Source organism: Callithrix jacchus, chromosome 14, assembly GCF_049354715.1.
Source record: "Callithrix jacchus isolate 240 chromosome 14, calJac240_pri, whole genome shotgun sequence".
Classification (NCBI taxonomy): domain Eukaryota; kingdom Metazoa; phylum Chordata; class Mammalia; order Primates; family Cebidae; genus Callithrix; species Callithrix jacchus.
Window position 1 is genome coordinate 8,796,561 of NC_133515.1, and position 22,905 is coordinate 8,819,465.

A 22,905-nucleotide genomic window follows, 5' to 3' on the forward strand; every position below is an offset into this window, starting at 1 on the left:
GGCTTTATTCTAAAAACAGAAAGTCTCAACCTAAGGGATAAAAACAAAAAAATGTCTGTCAACCTAAGGGATAAACAAATTGTACTGTGTTCATGCAATGGAATACTACTCAATCATGAAAATGAACCAACCACTGATCCATCCAAAAGCATGCATCTCACAGGTATTATGTTAAACAAAAGAAGCCAGGCCCAAAACAGCATAAACTGTATGACTGTATTTATATAACAGGCAAAACTAACAAAGAAATTCTGGACTTAAAACTGCACTTGACCAATTGGACCTAACAACAATCTAGAGAATACTCTGTCCCAAAATCACAGAGTATACATTTTTCTTATTTACACACAGAACATACTCTTAAAATCAACCACATCAACCATAAAGCAAGCCTCACAAAATTAAAAAAGAATCAAAATCTGTCCAGGTGTGGTGGCTCACACTTGTAATTCCAGGACTTTGGGAGGCTGAGGTGAGTGGATCACATAAGGCCAGGAGTTTGAGAACTGTCTGGCCAATATGGCAAGATCCCATCTCTACTAAAAATACAAAAATTAGCTGGGTGTGGTGCCACATGCCTGGAGTCCCAGGTACTTGGGAGGCTGAGGCACAAGAATCACTTGAACCCAGAAGGTGGAGGTTGCAGTGAACCAAGATTATACCACTGCACTCCAGCCTGGGTGATAGAATCTTTAAAAAAATAACAATAATAATCAAAATCACATGAAGCACACTCTCACAGTGGAATAAAAATAGAAATCAATACCAAAAAGATCTCAAAACCACACAGTTACATGGAAATTAAATAACTGCTCCTAAATGACTTTGGGGTAGATAACGAAATTAAGGCAGAAATAAAACAAATTCTTTGAAATTAATGAAAACAGAGATACAACATACCAAAATCTCTAGGAGGCAGCAAAAGCAGTTTAAGAGGGAAAATCACAGTGCTAAGTGCCTACATAAAGTGGTTAGAAAGCTCTCCAATTAATAATCTAACATCACACCTAGAGGAACTAGAGATAAAAGAACAAACTAACCCCAAAGCTAGCACAAATCACTAAAACCAGAGCAGAACAGAATGAAATTGAGACTGAATAATCCATACAAAGCATCAATGAAAACTCGAAAGTTTGAAACCTTGAAAGGAAATCTTGGTTCCTTGAAAGGATAAACATGATTGATGAACAACTAGCTAGATTAACAAAGAAACCAAAAGATCCAAATGAGCACAATCAGAAATAAAAAAGGTGACATTACTACTGATCCCACAGAAATACAAAATTACTGCTGATCCCACAGAAATACAAAATTACCGCTGATCCCACAGAAATACAAAATTACCGCTGATCCCACAGAAATACAAAATTACCGCTGATCCCACAGAAATACAAAATTACCGCTGATCCCACAGAAATACAAAATTACCGCTGATCCCACAGAAATACAAAATTACCGCTGATCCCACAGAAATACAAAATTACTACTGATCCCACAGAAATACAAAATTACCGCTGATCCCACAGAAATACAAAAGATACTTAGAGACCATTATGAACAAATCTATGCGCATAATTTAGAACATCTAGAGGAAATAGATAAATTCCTGGAAACACTGCCTCCCAAGATTGAATTGGAAAGAAATTGAAACCCTGAACAGACCAATAATGAGTTCTGAAACTGAATCAGTTTAAAAAAAAATCCCTGGCCCAGATGGACTCACCACCAAATTCTACCAGACACACTGGGCAGGCATACCACAAAATAATAAGAGCATATCTCAAAATAGTAAGAGCCATCAATGATGAACTCACAGCCAACATTATACTGAACAGGCAAAAGTGGGAAGCATTCCCTTTGAGAACTGGATCAAGAAAAGAGTGCCCACTCTCACCACTCCTAGTCAACATAGTACTGGAAGTCCTAGCCAGAGCAATCAGGCAAAATAAAAAAAGTGAAAGGCACCCAAATAGGAAAAGAAGAAGCCAAACTATCTCTCTTCATGATAATATAATTCTGTATCTAGGAAACCCTAAATTAGAAGACAGCTCAAACTGATAACTTAATTGACGTTTCAATATACAAAATCAATGTACAAAAATCAGTAGTATTTCTATACAAACAATAACATTCAAACTGAGAGCCAAATCAAGAATACAATCCCAGTTAGGATAGCCACAAAAATATTTAAAAACCAAGGAATACACTTAATAAAGGAGGAGAAAGATCTCTACAAGGAGAAATACAAAACACTGCTGAAAGAAATCATAGATGATGCAATCACATGGAAAAACATCTGTGCTTTTGGATTGGAAGAATCAATATTGTTAAAATGGCCATTCTGCCTAAAGCAGTCTATGAATTTAATACTATTCCTATCAAACTGCCAATATCATTTTCCACATAATTAGAAAAAAAACGATTGTAACCCAAACAGAGGCTGAATAGCCAAAGTAATCCTAAGCAAAGAACAAAGCCAGAGGCATCACATTACTTGATTTCAAACTATTTTACAAGGCTACAATAATCAAAACAACATAGCACTGGTACAAAAACAGATACATAGATCAATGGTACAGAATAGAGAATCCAGAAATAAAGCCACACATCTGCAATCATCTGGTCTTTGACAAGGTAACAAAAATAAGCAGTTATGAGGGGACTCCTTATTCAATTATTGGTGCTGGGATAAATGGCTAGCCATATGCAGAAGAATAAAATGGACCCCTACCTCTCACTGTATACAAAAATGAACTCAAGATGAATTAAAAACTTAAATGTAAGACCTCAAACTATAAAAATCCTAGAAGAAAACCTAGAAAATACCCTTCTTGACAGTGGCTTTGGCAAAGAATTTGTGGTTAAGTCCTCAAAAGCAATTGCAACAAAAACAAAACTTGGCAAATGGGACCTAATTAAATTCAAGAGGTTCTGAACAACAAAAGAAACTATTAACAGAGTAAACAGACAAAAGAATGGGAAAAGTATAGCAAAGGTCTAATATCCAGAATCTATAAGGAACTTAAGCAAACCAACAAGCAAAACACAAATAACCCCATTAAAAAGTAGTAGGCAACATGAACAGACACTTCTCAAAAGAAGACTTACAAGAAACCAACAAACATTTTAAAAATGCTCATCATCACTAATCATCAGAGAAATGCAAATCAAAACCTCAGTAAGATACCATCTCACACTATGGCTATTATTTAAAAATTGTAAAAATAAATGCTGGCAAGGCTGTGGAAAAAATGGAATGCTTATACACTATTGGTGGGAATGTAAATTAGCTCAGCCACTAGGGAAAACAATGTGGAGATTTCACAAAGAACCAAAAATAGGACCACCATTCAACCCAGCAAACCCATTACTAGATATGCACCCCAAAAAATAAGTAAATCATTCTACCAAAAAGACACATGCACCCATATGTTTATCACAGCACTATTCACAATAACAAAGACATGGAATCAACCTAGGTGTCCATTAATGGTGGATTGGGTAAAGAATATGTGATGTATATATACCATGGAATATTATGTGGCTATAAAAAAAGAGAAAAAAAATAATGTCCTTTTCAGCAGCGTGGCTGCAATGGGAGGCCATAATTCTAAGAGAACTAATGCAGAAACAGAAAACCAAATACTGCATGTTCTCACTTATAAGTAAGAGCGAAACACTGGGTACACATGGACATAAAGATGGGAACAAGAGACACAGGAGACTATAAGAGGGGGGAAGTAGAGAGGAGGGCAAGGGTTGAAAAACTACCTACTGAGTATTATGCTCACTACATAGATGATGGGTTCAATCTTACTACAAACCTCAACATCATGCAATATACTCTGTACAAGTCTGCACAAGTACCCATTGAATCTAAAATAAAAGTTAAAAAAAAAAACAGGTTAATTAAGAAGAGAATGGAGAAAAACAAAGGGCAGATCTTAGCGTGGTAGAAAATTTTAAACAGCAATTAAGAAATAAGGTGCTTGACCAGGTGTGGTGGCTCATATCTGTAATTCCAACAACTTTGGGAGGCCGAGGTGGGTAGATCACCTGAGGTCAGGAGTTCGAGACCAGCCTGACCAACATGGTGAAACCTCATCTCTACTTAAAAAAAAACAAAATGCTGGGCGTGGAGGTACGTGCCTATAGTCCCAGCTCCTCAGGTGGCTGAGGCAAGAGAATCACTTGAACCTGGAAGACAGAGGTTGCAGTGAGTCGAGATCACATGATTGCACTCCAGCCTGGGCAACAAGAGTGAAGCTCTGTCTCAAAAAAAAAGAAAAAGAAAGAAGGTGTTTAAAGAAAATACTGACAGGAGATAAACAAAGAAGAAAAAGAGGAGAGTTGTGGGACTTGTCCAGCAGGGTAGAAAGCCTTAGATGGTTATTAAGGAATGGGATGAATAAAACGGACAGTAACGGATTAAAACAAACTATTTAACACAGCACCACCAAAGGTTGAGCAAGCCCAAGGGGCCCCCTGCCGGTCCCTCAACATTAAAGGGTTCCAAACAAGCCTGCTCTATTTACTCCAATTTGGAAAAATTTAGAAAGCCAGGAGGCAAAGTTTACCAGGAGAAACCTGACCAGCCATCACTGTGACAGTGGTTAGCAGGTTCATCAAGATAAAGATTGACAAAAGGGACACAGTTCCTTGGTTCTACCCCTCCTCAGTGGGGACGTAAAGCCTTATCTACATCAGTAGGTAAAATGGTCGAGGGTGTGGAGAAAAGGTTACTGGGACTGGATATAGAAGTACCCACACTGTTGTACCAAAACCCATTGATGAAGCCCTGAGGCAGACACTTTTTTTTTTTGAGACAGAGTCTCACTCTGTTGCCCATGCTGGAGTGCAGGGGCACCATCTCAACTCAATGCAACTTCTGCCTCCTGGATTCAAGAGTTTACTACCTCAGCCTCCCCAGTAGCTGAGATTACAGGTGTGTGCCACCAAGCCCAGCTAATTTTTGTATTTTTAGTAGAGACCTGGTTTCACCATGTTGGCCAGGCTAATCTTGAACTCCTGACCTCCGGTTATCAGCCAGCCTCCAAAAGCGCTGAGATTACAGGCATGAGCCACCATGCCCAGCCTAACGCTTCTTAATACCTAGTATTGTAAAACTAAAACCTGCTAATTAAGTCCTAATGGAGGCCACAGTTAGGAATGTAGTGGTTGGTGGAATTAAAGTTTGTAGGTGAGCTAGTGTTTTTCAACAGGCTTCATAATAAGTGCTTGCTGCATCTCTTACCTGGTTATATTATGGGACTGGACATTGTGTCTGCCTGGGGAATGTTTCCCCTACCTAGTATTGTAAAATACCCTAGTATTGTAAAATAGAAGGCATCACAGCACACAGCACTTCAATCATCAGTGTGGAGAGCTTTCTTAGAGGTCACAGATGTGGAAGCAGAGACTTCCTCCCCTTGCTTCCCCTGCGCCACGCTGCAGAGATCAAACATGTATTTCTTATTGTCACAGTTCTCTTAGCAAGTGAGGAATTAATGGCCGAGAAAAAGAAAGGATGAGAATATAATTGTAAGTCCAGCAAAGAAAATATTTTTAGGTTTTTGGTTTTTTTTTGCTTTGAAAATTGTTAGTTCAAATTGTACCATTTTGTAGGCCCCCCTCCCTGTCCCTGTCATGTCATAGACCTTAGTCAAAGTAAAACATTCCACAGGGGTTCAGGTTGTAAGAAACAGCCTGCCCAACCTCCTGACTCTCTTATTATATTCTGCTGGAAGAAACTTTAAGGAACATCACAATCCACCAGAACAAGCACCAAAGTGCCTAATCATGGGAACATGTTATCAACATTTTCCCAGGCAGCAGGCCATGCCCCACCCCTTCCAGACCACTCTCGCCCAGCCTATAATTGCCCCAGACTGTAAGCAGCGGTGGGCACTGGGATTAAGCTGGTCCCCACCTCTGAAGGGCTTATGCTGGACATAAAGCCTGCACTTGCTGTAGAGCCACCACTCTCTCTCTCTCTCTGTGTCTTTCTTTAACCCTCGCCTTCCCTTCAAAACCTAAAAAAAAAACTATTTCTAGGACAATTTTTCTTCGTCCTGCAGTAAGAACCTAGTTTGTTTGTTTGTTTGTTTTAGTTTTGGAATTTTTTGTTTGAGACAAGGTTTTACTTTGTTGTCTGGGCTGAAATGAAGTGCTGCAATCATGACTCCCTGCATGCAGCCTCAACCTCCCCGGGCTCAGGTGATTCTCCAGCCTCAACCTCCCATGCAGCTGGGACTGCAGGCATGTGCTGTCAGGCCTGGATAATTTTTGTATTTTTTTGTAGCGATAGGGTTTTGCCATGTGGCCCAGGCTGGTCTTGAACTCCTGGGCTCAAGTGGCTTCTGGGCTCAAGTAATCCTCCTGCAATGGCCTTCCAAAGTGCTGGGATTACAGGCATGAGTCACCACACCTGGCCTAAGAACCTAGTTTTGGACAGCTATAAAAGAAGTGCTATTTTACATAATATAATGTAGACACATAATAATTCAGGCCCCTTTTTTGCCTGAAAGGGGCACAGGCAAAAAATATAAAGAAAATTGAGGATGACTGGATATCATATCTAATGGTGCCACATTTGCATCTAACATCTTTGACACTGTTCTCAGCAAATCCCTGGGAATCAGCTGTTGAGCTAGATGGAGATGGGAAGAGGATAAGGACTGGGATAGCTGTATTATGTCTAATTATGAATTCTAAAGGGTCGTGGAGAATCTTGGCATGAAAATCACCAGATATAACAAAACTTGCTATGTGTTACTTTCAGACTGTTCTTACCATATTGTTAAGTCATAGATGAAAACAAGCAATATTTGAAGGATATTCCCAACCTCCAGGTGTACCTAACCCTGTTAAAGTCAATGCTGTTAGCACCCTCCCACATCCCTAGGTCCTTTAGAATTTTCAGTTGATTTCCAACTGCCAGTATTTGTACCTCTGTGCCTGCAGCCCCTTTTCCTTGGAAATTCAGAAATGTGTGCTGCTTTTTTGCAAGGCAAACCAGAGTACCAAAGAATTAACACTTTCCCCCAAAGCCCTCCAGGCAGATCCCTCACGCAATGGCTGTCAGGAGTTGATGTAAATACCCCAGCTCCTTGTACCTTGGGCAGAATAATTCTGTGGTGTGGGCGCCACACCATTCCTAGCAGTTTTCCTGCAAGGCTGAGCTCAGGTGCCTGCTATGGTGGTTGGCTTGCTGACATGTTTTATTGGCTGTCCTACTGCTCCTGTATCATCGAGCCACCTCATACCAGTGTTCCAAAACCAACTGGCCACACTTGAATCCTTGCCTTAAGTTCTGCTTCTGGGAAACCAAACTAAGACAACTTGAATGTGAGGTCTCCCATGGGACATCTCTTGGCATCCTAGTCATCAAGAGAATACTAGGGGAATACACTTGGGAAACACGTGAGCGTACTATTTCTTGTTTTTCAAATTACTTGAAAGTGATCTCATCTAGATGTACTTTATTGTTGAAGTGGTGACATTGAAGGGGCTACTGATTAGATGAAATTCATGCATATGAGAGAAAGCCCAAAAGAAATCATTCCTGAGCAAAGTGAACATCTGAAGAACATCCTGGATGACCCACATGCAGGGAGGATAATAAAAATACTTAACACCTGGTACAGCATGGACCTCAAACTGTCATAGAAGCTATCGGCCTACATGCTGAGGGCCTGCCGCACCAACTGACCGTTGCCCTGTCCAGTGAAACGAGGATTTCTGGTTCTGCCTGGGTCAAATCTTCAGGCTAGGTTGAGAGATCAGTGGGAAAAGAAGGATTTACTTGGCTTTCTCCAATGGGGCTCAGAGGCAGATGCGTATGATTTTGAATCCTTTTCAGAAACAAAAGTGACGGGCTGAAACATTCATTGAACATCTCCAAAGGGAGTTAAAGGCCCAAAAGGGCCACACCATCACACATCCACTTTACCCTCCAACATGTTAGTGCTTGTGTCCTCTCCTCAAGCTTTCATCCTTTTGGGACGAAAGGACTGTGGAAGTAAAGGCCACAAACAGCACACAGTTTCCTTCTAGAGAGTTGTCTCTTCTCCACTGGGGGTAGTGTGGGCAAAATAGCCAAGGGGTAGGTGTGTATGTGACCAAGATAAACAGCTCCGAACCTCTCCTGGCACTATGAAAGTGACGCAGAATGAAGAAATAATCAGAAAAAGATGTTTGGAGTACATATATGAGTATTGGTGAGGGTGCTAATTCATTCACTTACTGGGGATGCTGTAAAATACGGTTAACCCATTCCTGCTGTCCAGACCCCAAAGCTGCCTGGTGTCTTTTCACCTCCTTGACCTTCTCACTTGGCTTTGTTAGCTTTCCAGTAATTTCCTTTTATTGCTTAAAATTTCTATAAGTGGTTACTTTGCTTGGAACCAAAGAACCATAATTAATTTGGGTCCTACATGCTTATCTTCAGTCATGTTTTGTGAGGGGAGGACCCCATGAAAGAAAGTGTGAGGCAGCAACTGCTGAAAAGAAAAGCCAGTCCCTGGATCTTCACAAACAATAGAAAGCACAGGAGGCTGCTGTGGGTTTGAAGGACTTGGAGCACCTAATTTGAATGACAGCTTCACCTCACTTGGCTCTCAGTTTCCTATGAAACTAGAATTCCATCCCTATTTCCTTCATTGTCCCATGAGTTGGCTGGCTTACGAGCCAGGAATTTCTCATAAGCAAAGCCCGAGTAGTTTGGGAAGATACTGGGAAAAATGAAAGCTTGAGTAAGGCTTATTTAACTTGTTAGCAATTCCGGTAGACAGGGAGTAGGTGGGCATTGGAATCGTGGGCTAAAATGAAGCCTCGCTGGAATATGTAGATGCCACTTGCCATGATATTCACATTTACTACAAAGTAATTTTATGTGTGTGTGTGTGTGTGTGTGTGCATGTGCGTGTGCGTGTATGTGTATATGTATATGTATATGTATATGTATATGTATATGTATATGTATATGTATATGTATACGTATATGTACATTTCCTGGGAACCATATTATGAACTGAGTGGGTTTCTTTTATTTTTCTTTCCTTTTCTCAATTCTTACTTTCATTTAGAAAATCAGAAAATGAATTTTCTTTTATGATTTTAATCATTTCTTTGCCAGTGTTGAGTACAACACATTCATATAAAACTCCCAAATGTGGCCATCTGAGCACTCTGCCAACCTGGCCCACCTGCAGAGCTTTGCCTAGAAGCTTTGTCTTTTATAGAACTTAGCTCGGGCAACGATATCATTGACGAAGTCATTGTCTATGTCTGCTGGGGTGGCAATTGCTTCAACTCCTGACTTAAAAGCTGAGAGACCACCTGAAATGAAACACAGAGAGTTAGGCTCAAATGTTAACTTCCTGCAGAAATAAGCAATGAGCATTGCCAAGATGTTAGCTCCCCAGGCAAATCTTCCAAAGCAGGCAATCCAAAATCCTCCTCCCTTTCTCATTTTCTGAAAGGAAACGCTACCCCAAGAATCACTGGGAAAATTTCAGATTGTTTTCTTTCTCTTTTTCCAAAGTCTCTTTTTGTTGTTGTTGCAAAAATCAGATTTGCTTTTTTACATAATCCAGACCTGGCAGAACTAGACCCCCAGTTATCGTCTGCTGAGAATGCTTGTAACAGTCTCTCATTTATTCAATAATTCACTCATCTATTCACTCACTCATTCATTCAGGAAATGTTTTCAAGCCACCTACTGTGTGCCAGGAAAAGTGCCACACTGACTGCAAGGTACCCAAGACACACTTATTTCTTAGGGTATGTGTACATATGCATGTGTGTGCTATTTTACCCTAGAATTTTATCTTTAGTAGTTATGTATGTGTTTAACATAATTGTGCTCTGCTCCCATATCCAGAGAAAAAGATGCCTGGTCCTGATCCCTGCCTTCAAGGACCTTGAAACAGAGAATAGAAACAGTTCTTTTTTTTTTTTTTGAGACGGAGTTTCGCTCTTGTTACCCAGGCTGGAGTGCAATGGCACAATCTCAGCTCACCGCAACCTCCGCCTCCTGGGTTCAGGCAATTCTCCTGCCTCAGCCTCCTGAGTAGCTGGGATTACAGGCACGTGCCACCATGCCCAGCTAATTTTTTGTATTTTTAGTAGAGACGGGGTTTCACCATGTTGACCAGGATGGTCTCGATCTCTTGACCTCATGATCCACCTGCCTCGGCCTCCCAAAGTGCTGGGATTACAGGCGTGAGCCACCGCACCTGGCCGACAGTTTATTATAACAGGAAAAAACCTATGAGAGGTAGGCAAACATATTCTTTTTTTTTTTTTTTTTTTTTTTGAGAGGGTCTCTCTCTGTCTTCCGGGATGGAGTGCAGTAATATAATCAATGCTCACTGCAATCTCTCAACCTCCCAGGCACAAGCAATCCTCCTGCCTCAGCCTCCTGAGTAGCTGGAACTACTGGAGTGTGTCACCATGCCCAGCTAATTTTTTTTTTATTTTGGTAGAAACAGGGTCTCACTATGTTTCAAGGTATCATTCAATGGCTCAATAAACAATGAATAAGAACCCCAACATTCTGCAGAAGGGGAAATGGAAGTTGGGGGTGGAGGGCCACTCAAAGTAACTCAGTGGTTCAGAGAATGCAAATGCAGCCTCTAGACACCTCCTCCCAGGCCCACTGCTGACCCTGTGGAAATGCTCCCAAGGAGTCTCAGGTCACACTTCAGCGGTCTCATTCATTGCTCATTTAAACAGAGTACTTAGAATACAGCCTACCTTTGAGGTGCTGAGCAACACTCCACGTGGGGAATTTTTTCTGGATTGCCTTAATTCCATCTGTTAGAATCCCAGCAGCCTGTGAAAGGTGTTCTTTGCTGTCCCAGGCACCAAGCGGGGGGTACTTTTGTTTGTCAAGCTAGAAAATTCAGATAATAAAGTCAGCAACTGGATGAGGTAACACATTTTTCTGCCATTTCTAATTTCCTCTCCTTGTATTCAAGTCATAGATACCAGCCTTTATTCCCAAAGAGTTAATTCTACTGTTCTTTCTTTCATAGAAATGAGTCAGAGAAATGAAGTAAGGTTTGGGAGAAATGGACATGGCACAGTTTTAACTGAACATTCTAATATACAAAAAAAGAACTAAAAAGTTGTTTTGAAACAAATAACACCCAAAGTCTAGACATTTATGACTTTTATAGTAAGAAATAATTATCCAGCTAATTCAGTGAAAAATTTGTTTCTAACTGGGCAGACTAGAAGTCGGTATTTCTACAGACAATTTAAGATCCATCCTGGAAGCAAATATCCAGATAATTTGGATCCCTTTCTTCCAGTTTACCCAAAGGAACAAGTTGTTTCAAGTAGGGCTTAATTGTATAGTCTTTTGATCCACATGGATGAAATGTACTGCTTCATGAACCCCAAGAGAATACCTATAACAATAGGGCTGTTTATAAGATTTTCTCAGTTTTAGTATATTATTTATTGCAGAATGGTAGACATGAAACTCCTAAAGTACTTTTTAAAAGATATCTAATAATGAATAAGCCTTGAATGAAATATAAAGATGTGTTACAGAAGTCTCAGATCAAATTATTCTGGAGTGGTGGGGCGTAGAGGCTCACATCTGTAATCCCAGCACTCTGGGAGCCCCAGGAGGGTGGATCACCTGATGTCAGGAAGTTGAGACCAGCCTGGCCAACAAGATGAAATCCCATCTCTACTAAAAACACAAAAATTTAGCTGGGGGTGGTGGTGCGTGTCTGTAATCCCAGCTACTCAGGAGGCTGTGGCAGGAGAATCACTTGAACCCAGGAGTGGAGGTTGCAGTGAGCCGAGATCACACCATTGCACTCCAGCCTGGGCAACAAGAATGAAACTCTGTCTCAAAAAGAAAAATTATGCTGGAGTACCTTTAGCCAGTTGCCAGGGTATTTTGGGACTTGGAAGCACTGCAAATGGATTTCTAGTTGGGGTTGAGCTTCTGAGGAGGGATGAAGTGGGTGGATAGAAAGTTTCTAGCTAAATACCTGCATCAAGCCAAATTTAAGCCCCCTGTGGTCCCAGCCATCTTGCAGGACAGCTCCGCCATGGCTTTCCCTGGAGATAATGGCTGCGATGATAGCAGGGTCCACACAATGTTTCTGCCCGACTTCTTTGATCAGAGTCTGGTAAGGTTTTATGTCCCTCAAATCCATCTCAGCAAACATTTCGGAACCACGGATCCCTATGTAAATAGGAAAAAAACCCTGTTTTTTCTGGGCATGATAGTGGGTGCCTGAAGTCAGTCTCTGCTATGCAGAAGGCTGAAACAGGAGGATTGCGTGAGCCCAGGAGGAGTTAGGAACCAGCCTGGGCATCATAGTGAGAGCCCATCTTTAAAAAAAAAAAAAGAAAAGAAACTGTTTCTTCTACTTCAGAAGAAAACCATTTTTTTTTAATTTGCTAAGTTAGCCACAGCCTCTCATCACTGCTAATGGCTTGGGACAACTATTCTAAGACATCCTTTTTATCTCTGACTGCAGAAACAGGTCTACAACCTCCCATAGGTGCCACTTCTGCTGTTTCTCCTTCAAATTGCTCACACCTGTAATCCCAGCACTTTGGGAGGCTGAGGCAGGTGGATCATCTGAGCTCAGGAGTTCGAGACCAGCCTGGCAAACATGGTGAAACCACGTCTTTACTAAAAATACAAAAATTAGCCAGACATGGTTGTAGGTGCCTGTAACCCCAGCTACTCAGCAGGCTGAGGCAGAAGAATCACTTGAACCTGGGAGGTGGAGGTTGTAGTGAGCCAAGAGCATGTCATCACACTCCAGTGTGACAAAGCAAGACTCCATCTCAAAAAAAAAAAATTCTGCCACACTGATGCACTGAGAAACCTGTTGAACTAGGAGTCAGCCAATGTATGTTTTAGCCTGGCTCTGCCACTACCTGGTTCTATGCTATTGGGAAGTCTTCCCTTTTTGCTGAATCTCTGAGCTCTGATTTGTAAATGGAGGGGTTGGGGTCCGATGTGATCTTGTGGTTGCTGCCAGCTCCAACACCCTAAAATCAGGATAACATGATGAAGACTTTGGAACAGGATTACAGAAGAGGGGAGGTGTGCAGAGCATCCTGGCTTCCTTCAGATATGCCTGCTGTAACATGAAGCAAACACAGCAGCACCACCCAGAAAACAAAGCCAGAGTCTAATATTTATTCAAGCAGTAGTTTCAATATGTGGAAATAAACACAGCTGAACAAGGTTTGGATAGAACAGGGTGGAAAATGAAAGGAAATGGATTGTTAGGTTGGTCAGGATTGTGTTTTTTAATTTTTAATTTTGATACTATTGTCATAATGATGATGATACCTTTTCAAAATTAAGTCAGTTCCTAAGAAAGAATCTGAAAATGATCAAAGGGGGAAAGCCAAACGTTTGCTTTGCTTTTCACTTACCACAGTTCATCGCACTGTTTGCATCACAGGTGGCTCCAGAAGTCTTCATGGTCATGATGTCCCCGTAGCAGCCGTGGTATAGGCGCGGATGTAGGTGAGGGTTCATTGAGTGAGTGAAGGGGTACGAGCCCCTGGAAGTGCCTAGGAGGCAGAAGTGTAACTCACACGAAGCCTGTGAGAAGATACTGCTTGGGTTGCTGCAATGAACATCACTAAACCAAAGGTGAAGGCCACAGACAGAACTGCCCAACTCCCTTGTTGCCATTATTTGTTCATCAGACAGAAGTCCCCCAATATCCACTCTGCTCTGATCTTTTGTTTTGTATCAACACAGCACTTAATCCTAAGACACTATGCAAAATATTAGGAAATTCATCTCTGTTTCTTTTTTCTCGAGACAGAGTTTCACTTCTGTTGCCCAGGCAACATGATCTCGGCTCACCGCAACCTCTGCCTCCCAGGTTCAAGTAATTCTCCTGCCTCAGCCTCCCAAGTAGCTGGGATTACAGGCATGCGCCAGTGCAGTGGCATGATCATAGCTCACAGCAGCCACAAACACCTGGGCTCAAACATTCGCTGAGAGCCCCAGCTTCCTGAGTAGCTGGAACCACAGGCACACACCATCATGCCTGGCTTATTTTATCTTTTGGTAGAGATGGGGTTTTGCTATTTGCCCAAGCTAGTCTCAAACTCTTGGGCTCAAGCAATCCTCTCTCCTTGGCCTCCCAAAGTGCTGGGATTATAGGCACTGTAGTCATACCATGCCATAGTCTCACTCAGAATTAAAACTGACAGAAGGTTTTTCAGCAAGAACCTTGAGAGTTTTGTTTTTGACTTTTTTTTTTATGACTTTTTTTTTAAGTTTTATGGGGTACCTGTGCAGGTTTGTTATTTTGGCATATTGTATCATGCTGAGGATTGGCCTTCTACTGATCTTTCACCCAAGTAGTGAACACAATACCTCATGTGTAGTTTTTCAATCCTTGCCTCCCTCCCTCTCTCCATCCCTCCCTCCCTCTCTCCGTCCCTCCCTCCCTCTCTCCGTCCCTCCCTCCCTCTCTCCATCCCTCCCTCCCTCTCTCCATCCCTCCCTCCCTCTCTCCATCCCTCCCTCCCTCTCTCCATCCCTCCCTCCCTCTCTCCTTTTAGAATCCCCAGTATGTATTGTTTTGCGATCTCTTGACCAAAAGCCTCAGTCTTCCAAAGTGCTGGAATTACAGGCATGAGCCACCACGCACACCCTGTTTTGAGAGGAATTTTTAAAACACTTCTGACACAAATGTTTCTGGGGATGTGAAGATCTGGATTAACAATTTGCTTTTGTTTAGAAAAATAAGAAAGAAGGGCACCATAACAATTTAAATATATTCTTATTTTGTATCATTTACCATGAAGTTGGGTTCCTATATATGTCTATTTAATAAAATTAGAAGTAAAAATTGAAATTGCCAAAATAATTTAAGTCCAATCTATTCTTGTTTTTTTGTTCTGTCATTAGAAAGTGAGTTTCTTTAGGGAGCCAGAGTAGCACACCCCCTCACGGCTGCTGTGAACTTTGGTTGAACTTCAGGGAAGTGAAGCCACTATAGGAGCATGTGTATGTCTCAGAGAAGAACAGAAGGGCCTGGGGAGATAACCAGCTTTTGCTGACCTTGCTGCAAGATAGTTTTTAGCTGAAGTATGCTAACTGAAGTATGAGAATAATAACCACAGGCTGTTCTAACTAACTCCACCCTCCCTCTGCTATGTGCTTTGTGAACATATAAAATAAAGTACGCTGAGACAGGTCAGGGCCAGAGAGCCTGACATCCTCACCTCCTGGACCGCCTGGCCCAGGTTTTTATATCTCTCTGTCTGTGTCTGTGTCTTTCCTTATTCCCCACTGTTCCCTCTTAGGTCCTTAAACCCCTGTGCAATGCAGGACGTGGCACATGTTTCTGTCCAAGTCTACCTGTTAAAGGAGAGGTAGAGCTTTTGCTAAAGGAGATACAAGGTTATTTTCTGTAATACTGAAAAGTTTGTTCCAATGGCTTTGAGGACTGTTAACTTGAACCTTAAGAGTCCAAATATTTGTTATAAGACAGTACTTTGGGCTGGATGTGGTGGCTCATGCCTAGAATCCTAGCACTTTGAGAGGCTGAGGCAGGAGGATTGCTTGAGCCCAGACTTTTGCAAGATGAAAAGCATAATGGCTTTTCATTTTGCTTAGGTCAAATGGCAAAACTCATTTCTACAAAAAACACAAAACGTAGCCTGATGTGGTGGCACATGTCTGTAATTCCAGCTGCTCAGGAGGCTGAGACAGGAAGATTGATTGAACCGAGCAGGTCGAGGCTGCAGTGAGCTTTGATGGTGTCACTGCATTCCAGCCTGAGCAATAGAATAAGACCCTGTCTCAAATCTCAAAAAAATATATACGTATTTTGTTAAAATGTTTGATGTAAAAAAATAGAATCTAACCACTTCTCCCACCTCTGCTACTGCCATGGTCCAGACCAGCATCATTGCTCATCTGGACTCTCCTACCAGCCCCCTAACTGACCTCCCTGCTTCACTCTTGCAGCCCATCCTCTACCTAGTAGACAGAATGGCCCTGTGGGAAAGGCATGGGCTGCTATCAGTGTTCTCTCTTAACCAGTGGCTTTCTCCCTCTTTAGAGGAACAATTAAGTCCATCCTGCAGTCTTCAAGACCTACTAGATCTAGCCCTCTGCTCCTGTTCCCACTTCTCCTTCCCTTTACCCACTCTCCTCCAGCCACATTCTTCTTTGCACTTATCCCTCAACACACCAGGCAGGTTTCAGCCTTGAAGCCTTTATGTTTGTGATTCCTTTTGTCTAGAATGCTATTCCTTCAGGTATCTACATGATTCTGCCTTCAGGTCTCTGCCCAAGTATCACCTTATCAGCAGAATATGTAGACAATTTATGGACAAAAAATGAAAATGATTTTTAAATATATAAAAGATGTTAAACCACACTCAAAAGAAGAGAAAGGCCACATGCAAATATCATTATGACAGCATTTTCCAACTCTTTAGTTGAAAAGAGTCCAAAGGTTTGGCAATATGCTCTGTGGGAGAAGTTGTGGGGAAATAGGCTGTCTCATGCACTGCTGTGGAACTCAGTTTTGTGATAGGCTGTTCATTTCAGCACTGTTTATAACAGCAAAGGACTGCAAACAACACAAATGTCATCAATATAGGGACTGGTTGAGTTAGGGAAGCTACATCCATAGTGGAGTACTATGCAGCTGTGAAATGAATGAGTAAGACATCTATATACTCCTGTAAAATTCTCTCCAGGGACAGAATAGTATTTATGGAATTGGACTCTTTGTGTAAGAAAGGGGAGAAAATACAACTGTCTATTTTGTGTGATTTGCTCATATCTTCAAAAGAAACAATATGAGGATGAATGAGAAACTAATAAAAATAGTTATGGAGAGGGAAAGAGAAAATTAGAGGGAAAAGGGATAGAGGATAGACTATCTTTTTTAAAGTTTTATTTTGGAACCATGTAAATGTTCTCATAAATTTAAAAATTAAATAGGGAAAAAGGAATCAAAAAAGAAAAACAAATGAACATAACTCCATATCAAATTAAAAGATTAATAAACAGAGCAGAATTATCTCGTGACTTTAAAATATATCCACATGTGAATAATGCTGCATAGGAATACATCCTGTGAACATAAATACTTACAAGAAAATCTTAAATTATATTAACTGTCTCATTATTGATTGGTAATACTGTCATAGTTATTTTGACACCATTGTATGTAAATAAGTACTTTACATATTCAAATTAGCGTTATTCACAAATTGCATGTGTAAATAATGCTAATGTCTAATGTCATTAGACACTATCATATGTAAATGAGTAACAATGCTAATGTCATACTCATTTTCCAGTTTCAGGATAGTATTCTCACAGGATTTTTAGTGTAGGATAGCAGAAGTACAAATATAAAACTGATGTAAAATGTTTGCATTCTTAAATATAAATGTGAAATATCTCAAAGCATAATTGCTTTTATTTTTAAAATGTGTATTTTCTAGTTCCTGCCACTGAAAATACCTGAAAGAAATTACAACTCCATAGCAATGGAGCACTCCTACTTCTCACACTGTGGTCTCTAAATGCCATTTTCTGCTAAGAGGAACCAGTCCTCCTCAGGATAATGGCTGATTTCTGGCCTGGGGCAGGAAATGTTCAAGATGAACCAGGAACAATTTTTTGTGCTAGAGCTGGTCCTTATATGTTAGAAACAGGTAAAAAATTTTTACAGGTGAAATGTTTTTATCTTCCTTCCTTCCTCTCATTCTTTCCCTCTCTCTTCCTTTATTCCTCTCACTCTCTTTCTGCCCATTCATCTCACTAGAAGATAAATTTCATCAGGTCAGATACCGATGTTTTTCTTTGCTATATCCTCCTCAGCACCTGTAACAATGCTTGGCACAAAGTAGACATTTAATAAACATTTGCTGAATGGATGAATGGATAGTTGGATGGATGAAGGAATGAGTCAGAAATGGGTTGTTTAAATTATCTGGATCAAGTGTCCATATATTGACAGGTTCAATATCCTTTCACTGGGAGGCAGTATTTGCCAGGCTCACTGAGTGGCCCACCGACCACAGGCATCAAAGTTACCCAGGATGCTTATTAAAAATGCTTATCACTGGGCTCTTCACACCAGATCTACTGAACCAGAATCTTGCAGTATAAGGCCAAAGAACCTGCATTTTAACCAGCATTCCCAGTTGACTCTTACACCTAAGTTTATGAACCACTGCTTTAAGGGAAATGGAATATGATCATGGACCCTCCCTCCACTGCCTGTGCAGGCATTATAAGCACACAGGCCCTTTTAAATTAGAGTCACCTTTCAGCTTTTATGGTACTTCATAATTAATCTGCTGGCTATTTAATTCTGCTCTCACCTGGAAATTTAAAAAGGAGCAAAAATTTAAAACTATGTTGCCCTGCTTTTGACCATAAGTAACTGGAAATTAGCTTTGGTTTTGGGTAGCCTTGTTTTTCCAAGTTTAGAATTAAACATTTTAGAAACACTTTCTTTTCAGTCATTATTCTATAATTAAAGACAACTTGAACATTGCTCATAATGGCTTTTCATTTTGCTTAAGTCAAAGTTTTAACATTCTCTTATTCAAGATCCTTTACTAACTCACCAACCTATCTTTCCAGCCTTCCCCCAGAAATCCCCTCTTCTGTCCCTGGCCACACTAACCCAAAGAATTTTCATTCATTTCTTCCTCTGCTCTTTTACTGAAGTCATTCTTCCTCTCCAGCAGGCTCTTCCCTTTTCTTATTAAATCACCAAGCATTCTTCAACTGACACATCCCCCCAAAAAGCCTTTCATGTCTAAGCATCCTAGCTGGATGCGAGCTCTTCCTCCCAAACTTCTCCCAGACTAGTGTTTTTTTTCCCACCTGTTCACATTTAACTCTCATTCACTGCTTGGCATTGATAATTTTCTCTTCATGTGTTTTGCTTCCAAGGCCCTGTTCCACATACCCCTCAGTAAGATATCGAGCCTGATAGGTATATTGTCAGACAGGAAGTAAGCAGATCAATAAATACGAGATTATCTGAAATTCCCACAGAATTATTTGATCCTGTTTTTCACCTGTTTCGCCAACAGAACACACTGTTAATTATAGAAATAATAGTTGATTAATGGCCAAGCTGGTCAGAAAGAGAGCCCACTGTCATTGCTCTTTCTGATTCATGATTGTGCTGGAGGTTTTCGTGGACACCCTGTGAACAATGCTAAGTCTCAGCCAGTGACTTACCAATGAGGGCAATTAGTCCCCAGAACACCACAGAAGTTAGCATGGTGGGAATCTTATCTTCCAGGACCTGTTTTGATTTGAATTAGAAACTGGTTAATTTTAAAATTTGAAAGTTTCCTAAAGAAAAATTTGCTTTCATATTTTTAAAAGTGCAGAGTTATTTCCAATTCAATACTCATTTTCCAGTTTCAAGATAGTATTCTCACAGGCTCAGTACATGGTTTGTTGGATCACTCTCTTTCCTAAGTGTAAACTCTCAACCCTCTTCAATCCAATTTCATATTGACACGGGCTATGTATTTCTTCTTACTTATGTAACCAAATATACACTTCTATCCCACCTCTAAGCTTAGCCACCCCACAATTTTGTTCCCTTTTTTTAAAAAAAAAAAATACTGATCCTTTCATTCTAGTTACTTGCCCTACCTCTGCCTTAAAGGATCCGTTTTGTTTTTTATTTTTTTGTTTAGAGATGGGATCTTGCTCTGTCACCCAGGCTGGAGTGCAGTGGCATAATCATAGCTCACTATGGCCTCAAGTTCCTGGGCTCAAGCAATCCTCCCACCTCAGCCTCCCAAGTAGCTGGGTGCCACATGTGCATGCCACCATGCCTGGGTGTTCCCATTCTCATACTAGGGTCTCCATAGGGAAAACAAAATAAAATACCAACAGGAGCATCAGAGAACATAACTTAGAAGAGGTTTCCTGTTTTCCATTTCTTCCTCAATCAACTCTTTCTTGATCTCATCTAAATGGTAGCTTATAAGTTTCACAGGATATAAGAAAGCCAGCACTAACCTTGTTTGCAACCTTACAGAGAAAATCCCCCCTCTCTGTCTGCAAAGGTCTTCTGTACTCAGCAGCAAACTGCACTTCAAGCTTTCACAAAGCGGTGGCCTTTGTCCTATAACACAGGTTTAACGATTGGAGAATCCATTAGTCAGTAGATCACTGCGAACCTGGCTTCAGGGGAATAGACATCAATGGGGTTCTACTGCTGTGAAGGAAACTTTGAAACACCAGCATGAAGACTTACCTGACTTTTCTAACCTTCGTTTTGTACCAATGATCATTAGAGGAGCTTTATATATGGTTTAAAACCCTCTCTTTAAACCACTGACCTCATTAGGCCTGGTTATAATAGTATTTTGGACTTAGGTGACTCCATTAATAAGAGGATTTCAAAGAGTTTATTAACCACTATTAATTAATTAACCTAATGAACCCCCAGGTTGCTCAGGAGGCATATTTTGATAGATTGTTTCTAGATATCTAAAATTATGCCAAACAGCTTCTAAATTTGTGAATAAAAAGCAGATAATTTGCTTTAAAAAGATAACAGGAAATACTAGCAATTGTTATTCTTGAATTGGTTATTTACCTGAAATGCTGAGTCTCCTGCTGTTTGTTCCCCATTCCAATGTCACATGATCCCCATACCAATATGTCACATGATCGCACACCACTATGTCACATGGTCATGATAGTTGAACTTGGCTCCTTACTCCAATCCCACTTCTGACAAATAGGTGCAAGTGTGGCCTCCTGCTCTGGGAGATCCAATTGCAAAGGATATGGAAAAAAAGGATTCAGCCCGGGATAAAAACTTCTAGGAGAGAATATCTTTCTTCAGGCTTATGTCCAGAGGAAGAGAGGAAGCGCATTGTGCAGCCCCAGGAACAGGAAATGGAAAGGACGTTCTTGAAACAGGCAAAGTACATTGCCCTGAGAGGAGGGAGAAGTCTGGTCTGGGTCCTTCCATAAGCGTAGCAAGTTTCTCAGACTGCATGCAATCCTCCCCCACATCCACCAAATGAAGAAAGGTGCAAGACAGCTGTACGGGAAATGGGAAGACAAAGCCACAGGCAACTTTCCAGCTCCCTGGCAATGAAACAACCTCCACTCCAAGGAGAACATGCCCTCCCCAAGCTGAGGTCTGCACAGTCCACTGGCATTCACTTCTGCCCTGCCTGCCTTCCTGCTTGTAGAACAGACTGCCCTGGCACGGCCTCTAGCCTTCCATCCCTGGAAGAGGGGCAGGGTTGTTCTGAGCCAATGGATGATTCCTGCTTGACTCTCAGAAAAGTGACCCCATGGAGGGTCTGCTCCACCACCATCAACACTGCAGTCAGAACCGCTCCTGACTAAGGGATATTGCAGGAGTCCAACTGCCCTGAGGCAGGCCTTAGAAACACACAGACTATCACCAGCGACACTGTGCCCATAACCCACTTCACTACAGGGTGAGCAGAGCCACTTCCCTGAGGCTTCCAGGCTAAGTGCAATAAGAAGGTTCAAGAAAGGGAGATTAAGAAGAAGTTAAGAAAGAATTTTAAGTTAGGTAAAAGAAAGTAGGTGGAGGCTGGGGCTGTTCCTACAGGTAGTGGAGGAAGAAAGTGTTAATAAAACATTTAAAGCACTGTTGAATGTGAAGAATACTTATCTTTCTGCTCTCAGTTAGTGGGGCTACGAGTCCTTCTAGGTATGGGGGTCTTAATGTCAGGATGCTGCAACTCAACCAATCGTTTTCAAACTGATGTGAATTGTTCTGTTCACTCAAACTGTGAGAGAACAATTGAACATCTATGTGACACCCAACATTTGTCAGGTTCCTATGGATACTATATGACTCAATCCTCCACTGGCCCTATGAGGCAGGTATTATCCCTTATTTTAGAGACGAGGAAACTGTGACTCAGAGAAGCTAAGTAACCTGTCAAAGATGGCACAGTTAGCACGTGACAGAGCCAGGATTTGAACCCAGGTCTGTAAGATTCCAAAATCCATGCTCTTCCACTGTATCAGAAGTGCCAGCATGAGAGACAAATGACCCTGCAGAGCAATTGTTGCAACAGGTCCAAATCAATCTAGATACAAAGCATTGTCTGTGGTCTGGATAAATAATACCAGTCACAGGTTTTATACCACTATCTTTCCAGTGTTTGTAGGTGCTGTTGAAATTTCTAAAATGCAAATTCATACGAGTTAACTAAGTCGGAAGTGGTTTTTTGTCACTTTATATTTTCTCCACCAGTAATAATAAGGTAGTTAATATGCACTGACCTTGTATGGTATGGTTGGTAGAATAATAGTAAGGGGTCTGACCTAAGTTTATTATACTCTAAAGCCCAACTCTTAACTGTGATACCCTACTGACCCAGTGGATGGTTAAGTGTGTGTACTATTGTATAAGGATCTTGGAAATTTCCTATCACTAAGAAGAAATATACTGACTAATTCTTCATCTCTTCTCAGAGATACCAAGAATGAGTTGTACTTGTGAGTTGTACTGATATTTCCAGGAGGGGCTTGAGGGGACCTTGGCACCTGTCATAATCTCCATTAGTCCCTAAAACTTCCCCAAAGTAAAAACACAGTCTACATGTAAGCAATGTCTGTGCTATACAAATAAATCTCTATGGCCTTGTCCCCTGCCCCTTTGAATCAGTTGCCTGCTCCTAAAGACTCTTCAGTGCCACAATTCTCTGGCAGCCTCTGGAGAGTCCTAACAGATTTGGGGTTCCTGGCCTCAGTGGTGGGGACTCAAATCATCCCTAATGACTAAATTGCCTCAGCAATTGGAAAACTTCAATGGAAAAGCTTAAGTAGTACTGTCCTAATTAGGAGAGGGATGGTTATGAAAACTGAGGTATGGTGTATAC

General features: G+C 41.2%; 1 protein-coding gene across 1 annotated transcript; it reads right to left on the reverse strand.

Moving 5' to 3' along the window:
- Positions 1 to 9,102: 9,102 nt before the first annotated feature.
- On the reverse strand, positions 9,103 to 20,672 carry LYG2 (lysozyme g2). Its single transcript, XM_002757412.6, has 7 exons — positions 20,625 to 20,672; positions 20,042 to 20,147; positions 19,244 to 19,310; positions 13,426 to 13,566; positions 12,015 to 12,211; positions 10,759 to 10,897; positions 9,103 to 9,339 (listed from the first exon to the last, which is right to left on the reverse strand). The coding sequence occupies exons 3-7, from the start codon at positions 19,284 to 19,286 to the stop codon at positions 9,221 to 9,223; spliced, it is 639 nt and encodes a 212-aa protein (XP_002757458.3). The 5' UTR covers positions 19,287 to 19,310; positions 20,042 to 20,147; positions 20,625 to 20,672; the 3' UTR covers positions 9,103 to 9,220.
- Between the last annotated feature and the right edge of the window lie 2,233 nt (positions 20,673 to 22,905).